The 17,706-nt window shown below is 38.0% G+C and overlaps 1 protein-coding gene across 2 annotated transcripts in view; it reads right to left on the reverse strand.

Moving 5' to 3' along the window:
- Nucleotides 1-2,337: 2,337 nt before the first annotated feature.
- The window catches only part of ELP4 (elongator acetyltransferase complex subunit 4), a 154,070-nt gene continuing 138,701 nt past the window's right edge, over nt 2,338-17,706 (reverse strand). For both annotated transcript variants that reach the window (XM_075094917.1, XM_075094919.1), the window contains one exon: nt 2,338-2,794. In XM_075094917.1, coding sequence (XP_074951018.1) covers nt 2,663-2,794 — 132 coding nt within the window. In that variant the 3' untranslated portion in view covers nt 2,338-2,662. The remainder of the gene's footprint in view (nt 2,795-17,706) is intronic.

Here is a 17,706-nt window from a genome sequence, read left to right on the forward strand (position 1 = left end):
TGACGATGCAAAAAGAAGCTGGTAGCACATTGCAACAGCCTGTCAAAAAAGGCTGCACCCATTCTTTGATTACCTGAGCCGCACCCCTTAGTTAAATATTTGTCTTCAAATCAAGAGGAGAAAGAAGCGAAGGATGTTTTGCACAGAAAATCACCATGTAAACATTTGTCCTGCTTTCCAAGTCAAAACTGCTTTCGGTGCAGCAAATGAAATCACCACTATATACCTACATACTATCAGGTAGCACGTACATAGCGTTATTTCACTTACCAGTTTACTGGATAAGCCAAGTCACTGTCATATGTTGTTGTAACCGATACGATATTTTGGAAGAAAAGACGAGAAATTTTGCTCCATGTTTTTGCCTTAGGTGAACAACACTGTACATCTGTATACTCTAACACTTATTTTCCAAAGCATGTTTAGTGACTCAGAAGAAAAATTAATCCAGATTTGCAGAAGGAGTTCCCTTTATTATTAAAAATATGTCTGCTTTAATATTAACCTACCAAAGTTTTTGAAATTGAAGTCTTATAAATGCATAGGACACACAAATATACACGTACATATTGGAATACACATGCTATTCACTAATGATTTTCTGTTAATATGTTAACTAGAATTTGACTGTGACTTTAATGATAGTTTCTCCCCCGTATGTTAAGTCAATGACCTATTTAAGTATGTTGGCAGCAATTTATATGTCTTGTGACTTTATATTTCACAAAGAAATACTGTGTTTTGTGTTATTTACATTTAAAAGACGTACTATGTAAAACTTCATCTTTGTTAAAAATCACTTTATCCTAAGTATTTAAATTATTTCATGCTTTTGAAAGGCACACTTAAGTACCTAATGAGGACTTCCATTCAATGTTGCACATAATACAGAAAGAGAAAAAATGTTTGAGACATCAATGATAATATTTTAAATATATTGGCATAGGAAAGTAGATGTCTTTTTGCTTTATTAAACTGACAGTTCAGTTCTGAAACTTTATTTTGAAAAGAGTTAAAAAGGATTTGTGTCTTTAGAAATAAAAAATATAACAGGCATATCTAAAAAATATAGAAGAGAAAATCTGATTGTTACTACTAATGAAATAGCTGATGACAAAATAGTAGTCTTTTTGATTTTGATCACAAAAAATAAACTGGTAGTGACAGGATATGATGGATAGATTTGACATCCTGGCAAATCACTGTCATTGATTCAATTATTCTAATTCAGAATAAAAGCTGTATACAGTATGTGTTTATGCTACAGTGGAGTTTTTTAAGTGATTGACATTCATCATATTAGTTAGACAGTTTTAAAAGCTATGTCTTTGTTTTACACAGCGTTGTCAAGAAAAAAATAAAGTAGAACCTGGATTGCAGAAGGAAAAAAAGCAAACCACTTAACCAACTCTTGGTTCCAAACCCATCAAAATAAGTTACCATTATTGCATCCTATTAACACCGCCTTTGAAGAGTCAATTTCACTCCAGCCATGTAATACACTATTATAAAGACTAAATTTTGAAACTGTAATGCAATCTTACAGCCGGGTGGCTTAGAAGTTCTGTGGAGGAGAAGATATTACCTTTCAAAATGGAAGTCAGCCTCAGAAGAAAGAATGCAAACCACTTTAATTTACAGGTCAGCTTTGCTTTACCGCTCTTCTGTTTGATGAGATATACACAGAGGTACATACAAAACAGTTACAAGTTCACAAATTGTGTATCTGAGGGTACAGAAGCCTGAATTACTTGTATATTCTGCTCTGCTTTAGACCAGCATGCTGTGACACCCTTCCCCGAGCTCAAATGCACTCTTCTGGTTTTCTAGCATTAATGTAGCTGTCGGTTTGAATTTCAATCTTGAATTATGTCTGTTGACATAATTTCATAGTGCTGACTTCAATTGTTTAGGATTACTGTTTTGAACTACATAAGGAAATCAATTATTTTCTCTATGCTTAGCGAATTCCATCCAAGTGCATTTTAATGCATGTAGTAACCCATAAGGCAAATAATTATCTATAATATATTCTGATTAAAAAACCAACCATTCTTAATTACTGGCATATCAGAATAAAAAAGATCTTATGTATTTTAAATGTATTATTACATATTTAATAAACTAATGTAATTATTTCCTGAAATTTAAGAATGGTATTTCAATTACTAAACTTAATGTTTTTAAAACCATAACTGTGTAGTTTGCTTTTGGAATAACGTGACAATTAATTGCTTACTTTCATTCCTTTATTTCAAGAAACCATCCAACTTAACTTATTATTCATACAAAATATTAAATGTAAGTATATAAAAACTCCATTGGATAAAATATCCCTTTTTGTTGTAAAAAACCATATAGAAATGAAAGGCTAAGATTAATTTTCATATTTTAAGGAAAGGAACAAAATACTGTATGTTTCCAGTCGAGCAGAACAATGGCAGGACCCAACATAACAGAAGCTTTAATGAAAAGCAAAATCCAAACAAGCCCAAAACCAGTACAAAGAAACAGTACAAAAAAAAAAAAAAAGGCACCGTATGATAACATGTATTTTTATAGACTGCTGGGTCAAATCATTAAGAAAAATATTTATATAAGTCATTAACACTCATAATTAGAGTGTCATATAAAACTGAGTGAAACTGCTAAGTAGAAATCACTAGAAGTCCAGGTGCTTCTTGCCGATGGCCATAGCACCACATCCTGAGCTCAGCAGTTTGGCGGATTCTGCCAGATCCTGTTTGCTTGTGCGGCTCACTGTGTCTGACAAGTCTGGAGGCAAATGCAGTCGCTGTGGCAGGAGATTTTCAGGAGGGAGAGGGAGAGAGAAGAAAGAGAGAGGAAGAAACAGGGAGGGAAAAAAAAGAATAATTGCAGTGGAATTTATTTTCCATAACATATTTCAAAATGCAGTCGTCTTCCTGACTGATCAATGTTTTCTCACACAAATAAAACACTTCCCTGACACTCTTTTAGGCTGACCTGGAAATAGTTTTGTATGTTTTCAATATATTGGATTCTGTAAATTGGAATAGATTTTTTCCTCATGAAATTTTTCTAAACACAAGCCAAATTTGCTCAAGGTATTTAATTATATCTATGGGCATTTTTCCTTTAAAAACAAGTGTTTTCCCTGTATGTCAACCCCTACATCAGATCCTTTGATTTCTATGGCATTACAGTATAAGTATAGTTTTATTCCAAACATGCGTACTTTGTGGCAGAGTCTGAAAATAAATGATGTGATGGTGAAAAGATGAAGGGGGTTCACCCTGGGTGCAGCATTATTCTGCTAAATGTTTCGTCTTCATATTCTACTAATAGCTGTTAATAAAAACATGCAGCGATAGTAGTTGCATTTGTATAAGGCAATCATATGCTACCAAACCTTGCCATCCCTCGTGAGCTGTAGGAACGTTACAGTCATTTTACAGATGACGAAACTGAGACACAGGTTACACAGTTGTCCACAAACACAGTTCTTGCATAATAAACCTTAGTTTTTAACTATGACAAAAATATTTCAACTCTCCCTCTGAGGATCTTTTACACTGGAGATATATAAAAGACATGACATTACCATTTAGCTTTTGTAAATTAAGGTGAAAATTAGGTAAAGCTGAGGCTTTACTTGGTTAATTACTGGCTCACTTTTGGACACAGTGAGGTACTGAAAGCTGTTCAGATGAGACAGTTGAGCATCTACACAGTGCAATAATTTATGAAACCGGTATCATGGAAGGAGCATATTTCTTGAAAGATTTAGTAGGCAAAGGCTAAACTGTGTGGCTCTTATTTTAAAGTGCACATGCTTCTGAAGGGAACAGGGTAACAATAATGGCTGCAAAACTACATTAGGAGGCTGTGGACTATCCTTATTCTCTGCGTTTGCTATGTTTTTGCTTTTATGGTGACACGGAAATACAGCTGCCTTTTACTCAATACCTTTGTAACTTTTGTAGGATAAGATAAGAATTCAATTAAAAAGCATAAGAAATATCTGTATTTACAGTGGGTCGACTGTTTGAATCATTTATGGCTTTGACATTGTGCAATTAGATGTAACTTGAGAGATGCTTCAAAGCACTTGCTACCACTGGCCACTCCTGGTTGTGGGCAGTGCAGGGAGAACACGTGCTGGGTTGTTGTTCTCTCCAAGGGAAGGAAATGCATAAAGTAACGTATGGGGAGTAGGAAGGCCTGCACCCAGGGTGAGATGGCATACCTCAGTGTTGAAATAGGAGAAATGGTGTATTTATTTGTAGCACTTTGCCTGGGAAGCACACTTTATGCATCAAAACCCACCCCCCATATACAACTTAGTCATTTTGCAGCTCTTAAATTTCACTGTATTAAAATCAGTGATGTGGTAGGGTACCCTTCACTTACAGTTCCTCTCTTATTCCTAAGAAGGCTAAGCACGGCTGTGGATGTGAACTGTGGTCCATGATGCCTCATTTCTACATCAACACAATATAAACTAGGGCACGTGCCTATCTTGTTTGTCTGCTGAGAAAAACATTTGCTAGGAAAGAGCCAATCTACAGCTTGGATTGTATGAGGGGGCTTGTAACCACAGGTAAATGAAGGACGGGAAAAGCTGGGAAGCGCAGGGGAGCACTTGGAGGATATTTCAGTCATATTTTCTTTCCAAAAAATTGTACAGTTTTCAGCAGGGTACAGGGTATCTGGTATGTGGGAGGGGAAAGACAAGTGAACTAGTTCAACCTCCCACTTACTGTTAGCATCTCTCTGCCCACCCTGGGGAGCGGGAGAGGCGGCTTCCTCTAGGGGAAATGTAGTACCACTGTCTTCCTCCTGCAACTACTGACCCTTTTGCCAAGTCTGCCAAATGGATTCAGTGCAAGGTGATGAAGAGCAAACAGAACCAAGACTCAGCAAACTCATCTTATGCAGGGACTAACTAATATCACAGATAGGGAAGAACTGTAAACCCTGCCACACTGGCCTGGACATAAAGTGTGGTCAAATGAAAAAAAAATCTTTGTATTTACACAGCCTCTTAGTCAACACAGTGCTCGTTCACTAATATAAATTATAAACAGAAAATAGAAGAAAGTTTATAAATTTTCAAAGACTCAAATAGGAAAATTAAAAATTAAAGATCCTCGGATTGGATGGTGGGACTGAATTAGGCTTTTACAGATGTATTTGTTATAATACAGTGCTTCATTATACACACATATAATCTTCTTCCCCCATCTTATTCAGTGAAGAAGATGCACACTGCTCATTTAGTGACTGGCTATTCAGTATTTTGTTTTCTTGCCACTGTTTACTCCGAACTTTTCTGATGTATTTATTGTACACTATTCAAACCTTGTTCTGAAGACAGAATGGCTTTTCAATAGCACATGTCAGTATATAGCACTTGAATGCTTCACAAATACTAACTGTGTTATTTTTCTAATATTCTTGTGAGATAAGGCAGGAAAGTTGCCTTCATTTTAGGAATAGGGAACTGAGGCCCATAAAACACATGGCAAAAGGTATCTACTAATTTCAGAAACATAATCTGAGGCATTTAGGACTTGCTTTTCCAGAACGTTTAGTATACAGCATTTCACATGATCAAATGCTAACTTCATTTGCAGCTGTGAGTCCTTAGTATTTCTTCAAGAACCCCAAGTCAGGCACTCAGAATGCGAGACACACAAAATAAGAGTATGGAAATAAAAATGGTGGGTTGGAACAACATGATCACACAGAAGCTCAGTGGTATAGGCAGAGACACATCATACCTTCCATGATATCCTTCAATCGTCTTAATTATGAGACCATCCATCCCACAATCTTTGCCCTTCGACAATCCCAATTTTCAAACACTACAACAAATTGCTGGTTCTCCAGGAAGCATATTTCACTGCGTATGCCACATTCATCCTCAGATCAGATGTCTTCTGAACAATAAACAACACTACGGTCCTCGGAGAACAACTGAATATTATCCTGCCATTAAGATCTGAATCACAGCACACACAAATGCTACCTCTGAATAAAGCCTGAACGGGCATTTCAAGATATAAATCCTTATATTTTCTGTGTGCAGCTTAAAAATATAGCCAGGGCTGCAAATATTAATCTTGTTATATATTTTAATACTATTAAAAATATTCTAAATTTTAAGCCACAAACTGGAAATTCATCGCACGGCATTATACAGCCATCCACAGGTTAAACAACAGGCCTTTATTTTTGGCACTAATAGGGACATTGCGGTCACTTGAACTAAGGCAGTAAGTGATAGCATGAATAGGCTGTGATCCTTTCTGAACACCAGCATTACAGAACGATCAGACATTTGCACAGATATTTGCTGACCACAGAGAAACAATCACAGTTAAAGTCCCAGTTTAGGACAAAATGTTTTCTGGTGGACAGACTTCTCTGCTATTTCTGAGGCTGTGACCTCCATCCCTTTCAATCTCTTTCTCTTATCAGTCTGATAAGAATCAGGCTGATTTTGTTCACATCAGCAATCCCAGTCCTCGTTGCCCAGGCCTCCCGTCCTGCAACTGGTCTTCATCACAAAAACGCCCCTTCTCCAGTTATCTGCACTCCCCAGCCTCTGCCCCAGCCAGTCTCAGCTTTCTGCTTCCAAGCTGTTCATTCCTGCTCCTGCCAGTCCTGGGTTTCTCTTGCCCATTTATGCCCACATTCCATTCCCTGCTCCCATGTCTAGGTCCAAATTCAGTGCTAGGACACCCTCCCTTGCCTCAGCCCCTTGCCTTCCTCACCCCTTATTTTGTCCTCCTCCTCTTCCCACCTGTTGTTCTTGATCTATCCTTCTTTCTCCTGCTGGCACTGCATTCTGTCCCCCTTCCTGCCCCTCTCCTCTGCCCTGGTGCCCCCTGCCCAGAGTGCAGACACAGGCACCGGCTCATGTCCTGGTCCAAAAACCATGTACGTCCCTGGAAAAGGGTCAAGCTGAATCCACAGTAGTGAGTGTGCCTGGATCAAACAGGTGGATTTTCAGAGGACAGCAAAAACACATCCTTGCCATAAATGCTAGACACAAAATTGCATATTTTCATTTGTTCTTTTAAATAATTGAAGGTTTTCACTAAAATATTCCACTGTGTGGATAAACACAAAACTGCCTATAGAGGTTGACGGACCTGGGGTTGTTTAGCCTGGAGAAGAGGAGGCTGGGGGGAGGCCTTATCATGTTCTACAACTACCTGAGAGGAGGTTGTAATGAGGTGGGTGTTGGTCTCTTCTCCCAGGTCACTAGTGATAGAACAAGAGCAAATGACCTTATGTTGTGCCAGGGGAGGTTTAGATCGGATATCAGGAAAAATTTCTTTACTGACAGAGTGGTCAGGCACTGGCACAGGCTGCCCAGAGAGGTGGTGGAGTCGCCGTCCCTGGGGGTGTTTAAAAGACGCGTAGACGTGGCGCTTTGGGATGTGGTTTAGGAGACATGGTAGTGTTGAGTTGATGGTTGGGCTTGATGATCCTAGAGGTCTTTTCCGACCTTAATGATTCTGTGATTCTGTTCTACAGCAAGCTGGCAGGGCAATAATATTTTAAGGCAAAAGGGTCATAGTCAACCAAAAGTAAATATGCAAGTGAAAATAGGATGCTATAATCGCCTTCCTTGTGATAACTTCCTAAAGCCTGTATCAAAGAAAGGTAATGTTTGTCAGTGCAAAAACTAGGCAATGCTGGAGCAAACTTCCTTTGTACAAAGTTAATTGTGTATCTGCATTATTATAGTGTGTTTAATGACATGATCACACACTATTTTCATCCACGCAGGCTGTCAGAAAGGTTTAAACTTAGGATCTTCAGAATCAGACTTTAAGCTTCATTCACTCGATTAAGAAATAACTGGTTACGGAAGAAGGCTATTACTTACTGTACAAGGCATAGCCAGCGAAGGGGCATGATGTGAGTGCTGGTGCTTCCCGCCTGCTCTGTTTTGGGCAGGTCCCAAAGGCTTTGCGGTGATAGGAACAATTACACTGAACCCAGCTAAGCACACAGCTTTAGGGCATGCATTACGAAAGGAAAACAGTTCAGACAAAACTTATTACATACTTTGCCTCTGCTCCTCCCTCTGCCTGAAGAAAACTTCTAATTACTGTATTTGTTCTCAATAGGGGGAAAAAAAAAGTAGAAGTGGAAGATAAGAATATGTAAAATGACAGGTCAGAAGAGACACAGAGCAATCAGCTAGTCCAGCCCCAGTGCTTAGGACCAAATACAGCACTGATGGTTTTCTGGTGCTGGTCTGCCTTGTAAGACTGGGATGTAAAGATCCAAGTCATGGCTATTCTAAGAACTTCCAGGGGGCTGGTACATGGGGTTGGGGATGTAATTTATTTTTTTTTAAACAACAAAATCCCTAGTGGACAAAAATACCAGCAAGTGCTTTTATTATAAAGAACAGACTTTCCAATATAAGACATTTTTCTTCTTTTCAGTTTTAAGAGAATTGACCAGCAGATTTCCTATCAACGTCTCCTGATATTGATTATACCTCCGTTACAAAATGCATAGAAACAGTACACAGACTTTAACTGACTATAAAAGGGTTTAAAAATAAAGTAAAAATTGTATAACTGAACCTAAGTAATCAATGACAGGTTAAACATAGAGCCAGTTCCTAGAGATAATGTTAGAGAGCTGATTACTATACAACTACACACCTATACTACACATATTCTTCTGAGGAATCTATTGGCACTCCATTGTGGAGGCAACTAGTGAAATCCAGTATTACACCTACACAGAATAAACAACTATCAGTTCATAAAATTAGTTTTCAGATTTGAGGAAATGTGTGTTTGTACAGACTGCTTTTACACTGGCTAAAATATTCAGACATAATTGAGGTGGAGGACATTCAAGAAACAGCAAAATTTCATAAAATTAACTAAGGGCTACTAAAATCACATATTCTGTAAAATGCTTTAAGCAATAAAAAGTATAAAAATGTTTAGCAACAATATGATAAGCAGGTATACATATAGTGGCAAAAATCTAAATCCGAACGAATTCTTCATATTACTCCAAAATCATTCTTATATTTTTTAGCAAACAAATAAATAATAAGATGAGTGATGCAAAATCATTGAATCTCATAAAAAAGAGGTGGGGGTTCAAGTGGGAATTGTTCTTAGTTTGATATATATTAAAATAATTCCACTGCAGTTAACCCTGTGACTCTGCTAACAGTTACATGAAAGCTTAACAACTGAGTCCAAACTTCCAAAGAATAAACTCTAAAAAAATATCTTAACAATTCCATTTATTTGGATCTTTGACCAAAAAAATTGCTTATCAGTCTAACATGGCTGCTGTCCTGCCTTGAGGCAGGGAGATGGGTTAATGACCTCTCTAGATCCCTTCTAGTTCCATTTGCTACAACTCCATGAAGACTGAAGTCACCAAAGCTGAAGGGATTTGGTTTAGCGGGAAAGGGGGGTGGGGAGAAGAATTTTAGGAATGCTGGGAAAATTAAAGATGCAGACTCCTAGCTGAGGAGCTTTATATCCTACTTATTTGTCTCTGAAGCAGAGCTCTTGCCATTCCATAAAGCCCACACGAGAAAAAACAGGAACTGTCAGTGGTACAGAGGCCAAGTTCCTGTTACTGTTTCCTCTTCTGCTTCTGATGCCCATAATGCACCCCTTGCCTAATGTTTTCCCTTTTATATCTTTTTGTTATTACCTCATTTATGATTACTAGTAATTACTTCAGTTATCATAGAATCATGGAATCATAGAACCGTCTAGGTTGGAAAAGACCTTTAAGATCATCAAGTCCAACCGTTAACCTACACTGCCAAGCCCACCACTAAACCAGGTCCCTAAGCACCACATCCAAACATCTTTTAAATACCTCCAGGGATGGCGAGTCCACCACTTCCCTGGGCAGCCTGTTCCAATCCCTGACAACCCTTTCAGTGAAGAACTTAGGGCTGGGGAAAAGGACATGGAGGCCTTTGGAAATGAAAACAAGCAACTTACATCTTAAGAAAAGAGGGAGCCAGTGGAGGGATGCCAAATTACTCCACAGCTACCGAGCTGTCTCTTTATCTTTTCAGTGAAGACTGTCCTGAATGGGAGGCTTTAGCTGTCAGTGCTCACGGCCAGCTGTGATACAGTGCAGCTATGCACCCCCAATCTGGGCTTCCGGGTGACAAAGACCTGTACAAGTGAAGGAGGTGGCAAAGCCCTGCCAAGTGCTCTCCACTTTGCTGAGGAGCTGCGCTCTGCTCAGGCCCTGGCCATTTTCCTGTGGTACCACTGTGCCAGGGCCCGACCATGGAGCTTGCTGATCCAGGTATGATCCTCACCTGCTGCCCTGACTCCCCAGCTTGAGAGTGGACTTGCTTCATAGCTATGGATCTGTCTGGCAGTCACCAGGACCAGTGGTTAACCCTGGTTACCTTCAGTGAACCTGCTCTGCTCTTGTTATTTGAGCAGTGGGGGGAATGATTTAATAGCGATGTCTGAGCCCACCAGGGACATTGGTTACACCTTCAATGCAATGGCAACACGTGGCACCAATTCTCTGCAGTGCTCCGAGCCACAGCTTCAAGGCCATTGCAATATGTCGGTTTATGTGGTGAAATAGGTCCCAAATGAACAGGTTTGCTTGGTGTCCCCACAGGTTGCATCTTGCATTTCTAAGGTAGCTGTCAAATGGTTACAAACTGCTTAAGAGATACACATTTCAGGAGCATTTTAGCCTTGGCAGTCAGTGACTTTACTGCTTTCTTAACAGGTCATCATCAAACACAGTAACTAACAGGTCTTCTTGGCAAAAAGAAATTAATAACTTTGAGCTTAATATGAACACAAAGATGTGCAGGTAAGGTATGAAACAAAATTTCTTCTAGAGAGAAGAGTTTGCTCAAATAATTGACATGGAGGTGACTATAAGTTTTAGCCTTTTCCCTTGCCAAGTCTACCAATTGAGAGATACCAGATATGGGTATTATGATGAAACAAATTAAATTTTATACTATGTGTAGTCTACTGGAGTGACATATCACTTATGTTGACGTAACTTTGTAACAACTCACATACAAATCTGAAAATACCACTATGAGAATTATTATTTCTTATTAATGCCACAAAACCTAGAAATACTACTGAATTAATGTAAGTTCACTTCTCAGTGGCAAAACAGCAAGGCCTTTACCACTGAAGACATTATCAGCTCTCACAGCAAGGACTAGAAAAGTCATTCCAACCAGCCTAGACCCATGTCAGGCAGAAATCATATGATAGTCCTGAAATTCAGTTATGACTAGTGTCTCACAATCTATAATATTTATCTTGCAGAGAGAATGATGCCAAACTATCCTCCCATAAATGCATTTAGGTCTTAGGCAAACTATTTTAAAAACAATTAACTAAGAAACTCTTACATTCCTGTCCACATAACAATTTTCTTGGTATTTTAACAAACTCAGGAGACAAACCAGCTGGTAACTATTTTTCTGTATAATGGACATGAACTCAGTATCTTCTTGTTCTGCTATATTCAAAGATGCTACATTACCATTTCTAAATCACAGCAATGGATACATTTTCTAAACTGATTATAAAGACAAAAGACTTGACTTAGAGCATTCTAAAATTTTCTACTGTTCAGGTAACTGTGATTGACTTTAATCACAACTATATCAACTCATGTTAAAATAAGCACATCTACCATATGCATTTCCTATTTCTTTTTTTTAAGTTGAAGTACAATCTGAGCCATCAAAATTAATTATTGTTAACATCAGGTGTTAAGAGAAGGCTTCCACTAAGAATAGCTGATAAATATGCTTCTACCTACATATCCCTGCCTGTCTGCTAAAGGACACATTGCTAATATGAAAATAATTTTTTTATACATAGCTAATAGTACTTAAAATACTTGAACACAGTTCTAAAACTCTTATTTTCCATCACTTACAGAATGTAAAATGAAACTTGGATAATTCTCACTTTCACCTCATTTGCAGGACAGTGATGTTCTGTTGTGGGTTTCCAATACTACAAAGAAATTATTTAAACAGTGATTTTAAAGACACCTGGCAAAATTAAGAACCATTAATAAACCCACTTCCTTTTGTGATAGATTTTGTAAAAGCTATTTTACATTTCAGAATGCTGCATCTTAATACGTGCCTCTTCAGTGCAGCTTTCCAGTGTATCTGCTTTACAGAAGTGATATGATCATATCCAAGAAAATTCAATTCAAACTGTCCTGATTCATTTGGATGTGCCACATGGTACTGTTTCTGTTCTCTAACCAGAAAAGTATGCAAAGTACTTAAAATCTGAATTCCTGAGTCTGAATTTAAAACTCCGTTTATTTAAACACTGGTTGTGGCAAAGAGAAAATCTTTCAGAGAACATTTGTACCAGTAAAATTTTATTCTGTTCATGTTTGTGTCAAATGAATCCCTAGGGGATTTCAGACGGCTGAAGAAGTTCCAGTAACATGTGAGCAGAGACAGGGGGGTTTTGGTATGTGCAACATTCGTCACTAGTTTTCAGCTGAAGAAAACAACAGGCAATTGTCTCAACAAACTTTCATTCCAAAGAAAAACTCCAAGACATGTTAAAGACTGTTTGCTACATGTGAAGGGACACAGGGAAAGATAAAAATATCAGGTTTATCTAAAAAAATCAGATTTACCTTCTCAGATGCTTGAGAATGCCAAATGTTTGGCACCACGGAGTGCTCTAAATCACACGTACAAGTACCAGACGCACTTCACATTATAACTGTAGTCTCTGCATAATGAAGAAGCTTCCTCATGTTATAAAGGGGGCTGGATTAAACAGTTGTGGCTACAGACTACCCAGAGACTACAGCTGTTCAGCTGCTCGTCTGATCCAAAATTCAGAGAATTACACAGTAATCTTACAACCAGAACCGTACTAAATATTTATATGGCTTACTATTGTAATATGTACTGATCCAGTTCTTATCGAGCACATACTGAAAGACTGTCTCTGTCCTGAAGATTTTACAGTCTGAATATACAAAGTGGGTAAAAAAGGAAGAAGTGAAAGATAAAATATCCATGAAGAATGAAAAATGTCATGATACATAAATACTGTATTAATGAGAAAACATTTTTTCCCTTCTAACTGAAAAAATGTTCTATGAGAAAGAGTACCCTGCATAGAAAGGCAAGTGGAAGAGACAGGGAAGAAATTAAGTGACAAAGGGCTGAAGAGAAGCTGGAGTGAAGAAAAAGAAAGATGGGGCGCAGGAGGAGATATATTATCTAGGTGCGTTATAGTTGAGATTAGAATATGTTGTCTAAAAACCGAAGGGAAATACTGTTCTAAATTCAAACAGTAGTGCATGAGTGTGAAGGTATCATGTATATCCAAAGCAAGCAGACTAACATTGCTTCTGTAGATCTGTCCTTTTTGCTGAGTTTCTCCTCCCTGGGCTTACGTAAGACGAGTGCGGGACCTGTGATGCAAATCTGAGTAATTCTAGGGCTCTCAGGATAGTCCGGATGGATGCTGATGTTAATGTCACATTCTCTTCCCTGACGGATTCATTCAACCTAATTGCAGCTGTCTACAATTCAGCTATTCAGTCTAACCTATATTATATGCTTAGGATGAGATGAATCATCCTTACTAGTGCTTGCCTATCTCTGCTGATTATTCAGGAAACCTGGATGACTAGCTTAAACTAAATCCTTAATTTGGAGACTAAAAGGTCAAAGAGAGGAATTCAGTCCTATAACTATATGCAGCTTCTCACTGAGTCAGTGCCTCTACTATATCTCCTCTTTCTTTGAATGACATTGCAACATGCCACAAAGTATGGATTTCATATCAAATCACAGATGGCTCACTGGAAACATTCCAGAGTTGATGGTGATGCCTGTGCTGCTCTACAACAACTTGGGTCTCTCTACTGGGAAGCTTGAGAACCGCTCAAGATACTGCGTGTACAAACAGAAGCTATGTAAGTGAGGAGGGAAAAATAGCATTCAGAGACGGAAGCATCTGTTCTGGGAGGTCCAACATATTGCAATGTTACTGTCACCCTCTACAACTTCAGCTCAGTTGGAAAACTTTTTGAGCTTGTATCCAAAGCTATCTGTTAAAGTTCACTGTAATCTATCAAGCTTCTGTCTCAGTTTAAATATTTTGTTACATTTCAGAGAGCTCATTAATACACCCATTTAGAAAACACTGTTTTATCTCAGGGTGTGCAACAACATAAAAAACTGATAAAATGTATTCTGCCTCTTGATAAAATTGTCCAGGTAGATTTCAGCGCTTCTCAGAGAAGTTATGCTCCAAGGCAGGTAACTCGCCCTGGCAACTCTCCATTCCAAGTGCATTTCGATGCCTGATTTGCCAACTCAAAAAAAGAGAGACAACAGAAATGCAGACAGACTTCTGAATTGAACAGTTCTGCCAGCTACTGCTAAAATACACATCGCCTACAAGCCTCCATTGATTTCAAGTATCTAGTCTCTATAGATTCTATGAAATTTTTCGTGTTTAATGAAGTGCTTTCCTAAGAACAGGAGAAAATGGAAGCTGCTCTGAGACTCTGGATCAGCCCAGCTGTAAGCTGCCCCACAGAGGTTTTTCTAGATTTTGTATACATTGACCATGCTTATTTCCTCCTATACATCACTTTCAGAAGCTGTGTGTACAAACACAAACACAATATGTAACTATACATGCAAATGCACACATTACTTATGACTGCATACAGGTTGCTGATAATGGCCAATGTGTCTACCTGCAGAATCTTTCCAACGCATGCAGTATCGCTCCAGAAAGCACTGAGACAGTGGGAGCTGTATTGTTTTACATTCAGGTACAATGCAAACGACCCACACAGTATGTCCCTGAATGCTGCTGTTTTGAGAGACCAGTGTCACAGGTTTGGCAAGTTGCTGGTTATAAAGAAGGAGCGCATGGAGGGGCAAAATATAAATGCTAGCTGGGGGGGGGGTATTGTTGTTTTATACTGAGAGTAGCCCTATGCTCAGTAGTCTATTTACTTTTTTAGGTCAGCTAGAATTAGAAAATTTCCATTGCTAGGCAGCCCAGCACATCTGTGAAGCATTTCTGGGTGTTCAGACCTGAAGCACGCGCTGCCCAAAGGGAAGATTCATTACCCCGTGTTACGCAGCCCGCCAGTCCCTCCCCCAGACGGCACAAGGGCTTCGGCAACAGGAAAGCGCCGTCGTGCAGAAACATATTACATGACCAGAACACAACAATTAGCACATTTGTAAAGCTTCAGGGATAGGAACAATTTAATAGCTTTTTGAAGCAGACTAATTTTCTGGAGCTTTTTATCTTTTCTTTTTTTAATTTTTTTTTTAATTTTGCTTTTCATGCATGGACAAGTTCTTCTTTGCTACAGGTATTTTCTGAGTCTGCCTGGCAGGATTATTACATGTAGAGAAACACAAATTATTCAATCACTTTAAAACAGTGCTAGAGAAATGAAAAAGTGCTATTTAAGTGCAAATTATTATTACTAATCTCTGTTTTAGAAGCAAGTATCATTTAGATAGGTAAATGTATTGCTGGTTTACAAAATTCTGCACATTTACAAACCAAGGCTGCTAAACAGACGACTGGTTTGCTTATGTTTGCAGCTTTTCACAAGCTAGAAACTTTAGCTCTGCAGTGGTAAATGCCAGTGTCAGATGCTCCATGGTAAGACAAAAACCAGGCCAGAAGAGAAAAAAAACATTCTGCTATCATTGTCGTCTCACCCTAAAAACTGGTGCTGATATAGGAAGTATGTTTAGTTCCTGTAACTCCCAGGTGAGGATGCAGAAATTATATAATTCACATTTTAATATCTCTTATTTTCAGTACTAATCCGCCATGACTCATGAGGGCTACAGTTTAAAATTCCAGTTAACAAAGCCTTTTGTAGTATTGCTACCAAATAATCTTAGACTTCAGAAATCATTGAAGTGTAATTTAATATCATGATGTTGGATTACCCTGTTTTGGTATGAAAACATACTGTGGTGTATTTTTACTCAGTGGTTGATATTGCTTATACAAAAAAATACAAGAATCTCGTTGGTTGACTACCCTTCAGCAAACCAATGCTTTAAAAGAAGTTTAAGCACAGAATAAGAAGTTGCTGGGGAAAGGTTAAAAGACAGGTCACGCTAATTCCTTTTTAAATGACTCTAAGACAGTAGGACTCAGTGTATATGGAAACAAATATGTTAAATATGAATGACAGAAACTGGTATCACATTAAATGCAAGACTTTTGTGAGTAATTGAGATTAAAATAAACATTACTATTTATCTGGAAGTTTGGGGGGGGCTGAGCATTTGAGCAAATTCCTACATCAGAAATGTGTTTTGTACAGAAACTATATGTCAAATTATAGTTATTTGCTTTCAGCTTTTTCTAGCAGTTATTTAGTTTTGTACTTTTCATGTGTCAGTATTTTTTTCATTTCACTTCTTTATTCCCTACTACAAGTAAGTCTCTTTAGAGCAATAAGATCTTTAAAATCCCTTCAGTGTTTAGAAATGTCAACAATTCAGCAGACTATACTTGATGAATAGGCCAGATAGAAAAACCTGCCTCAAGTTTTTATCTCAAGAGAAGTAAGGTGCTTTGAAGAGCACTTGATTTGAGATTTAGAAGCCTGCTGCTATTCATCCAGACACTCTTGAGAGCTGTTAAGTCCTGACCTATAGCATGAAAACAGGTTGGAGGGAGGGAAGAAATATATTTTGTACTCCCCCTGTATAATTATTTCTTCTAAATACCATTTAAACATTTCTTCCTATAAATCAGTAAAAAACAATGAAGAGACCAGGCAACCTTATAAGATGATCTTATTTTAATATTTTGAATGTAGCTAGAACTTGCCAGGGGGAACAGCCACAGAATTGGAAAAAGATGATGGTCTAAAGGAAAAAAAAATCTAAATGGTTGGTTCCATTTGAATAAATGGCACTGACAAATTAAAGCTTCATATTTTTGACAAGAGGCGTAGAATACGAGGTTTCCACTTCAAAATATGCAGTAGAAGAACATTAAATGGTTTGGTTTGCTATAATTACAAAAAATATTTTATTTATCCTTTGCTATCACTTCCACAGTCTACAACCAATTTCAATACTAGACTACAATGAGTTCATTCAACATCATAATGCAATCAATTTAAGATACGTGCACACCAATAATATCAGATGAAAAGTAAGGCAAACTGCAAGTCAATCCTTTTATACGAATATCTGTTCTTGACTTTGTTTACTGTGCTTGCGCATGTGCTTTCTCACTTCACAGTACTTCGACTTGGTAACTGGTTCCTTGAATAAGAACTTAGTTTGTAACCTAACAGCAACTGGCCACATTATTTGGGCAAATGTCTCATTAGTATCTTCTGCCCTACTTTCTGCACCTTTGAGTTTCAGAAAGATATAAAAGAAAAGGCAAAACGAGGTCAATCCTGGGCTGAACAAAAGAATTTTTGTAGTAGTATAAATTACTGACCTTTCTAATACACCCGTCTTTCCCAGCAAACCAGGTAATCCAATCCAACTCAACTAATTAATGGTATCCTCCAATAACTAACAATAACTGCAGTATGCAATCCAGTGAATTTAGGAGAAACATTTCTATGGCTTTTCTAAAGCTGTTACATTTAAGAAACACTCTATTTCCTAAATTAGAACAAATTTTG

This window comes from Phalacrocorax aristotelis, chromosome 5 (genome assembly GCF_949628215.1).
Source record: "Phalacrocorax aristotelis chromosome 5, bGulAri2.1, whole genome shotgun sequence".
Classification (NCBI taxonomy): domain Eukaryota; kingdom Metazoa; phylum Chordata; class Aves; order Suliformes; family Phalacrocoracidae; genus Phalacrocorax; species Phalacrocorax aristotelis.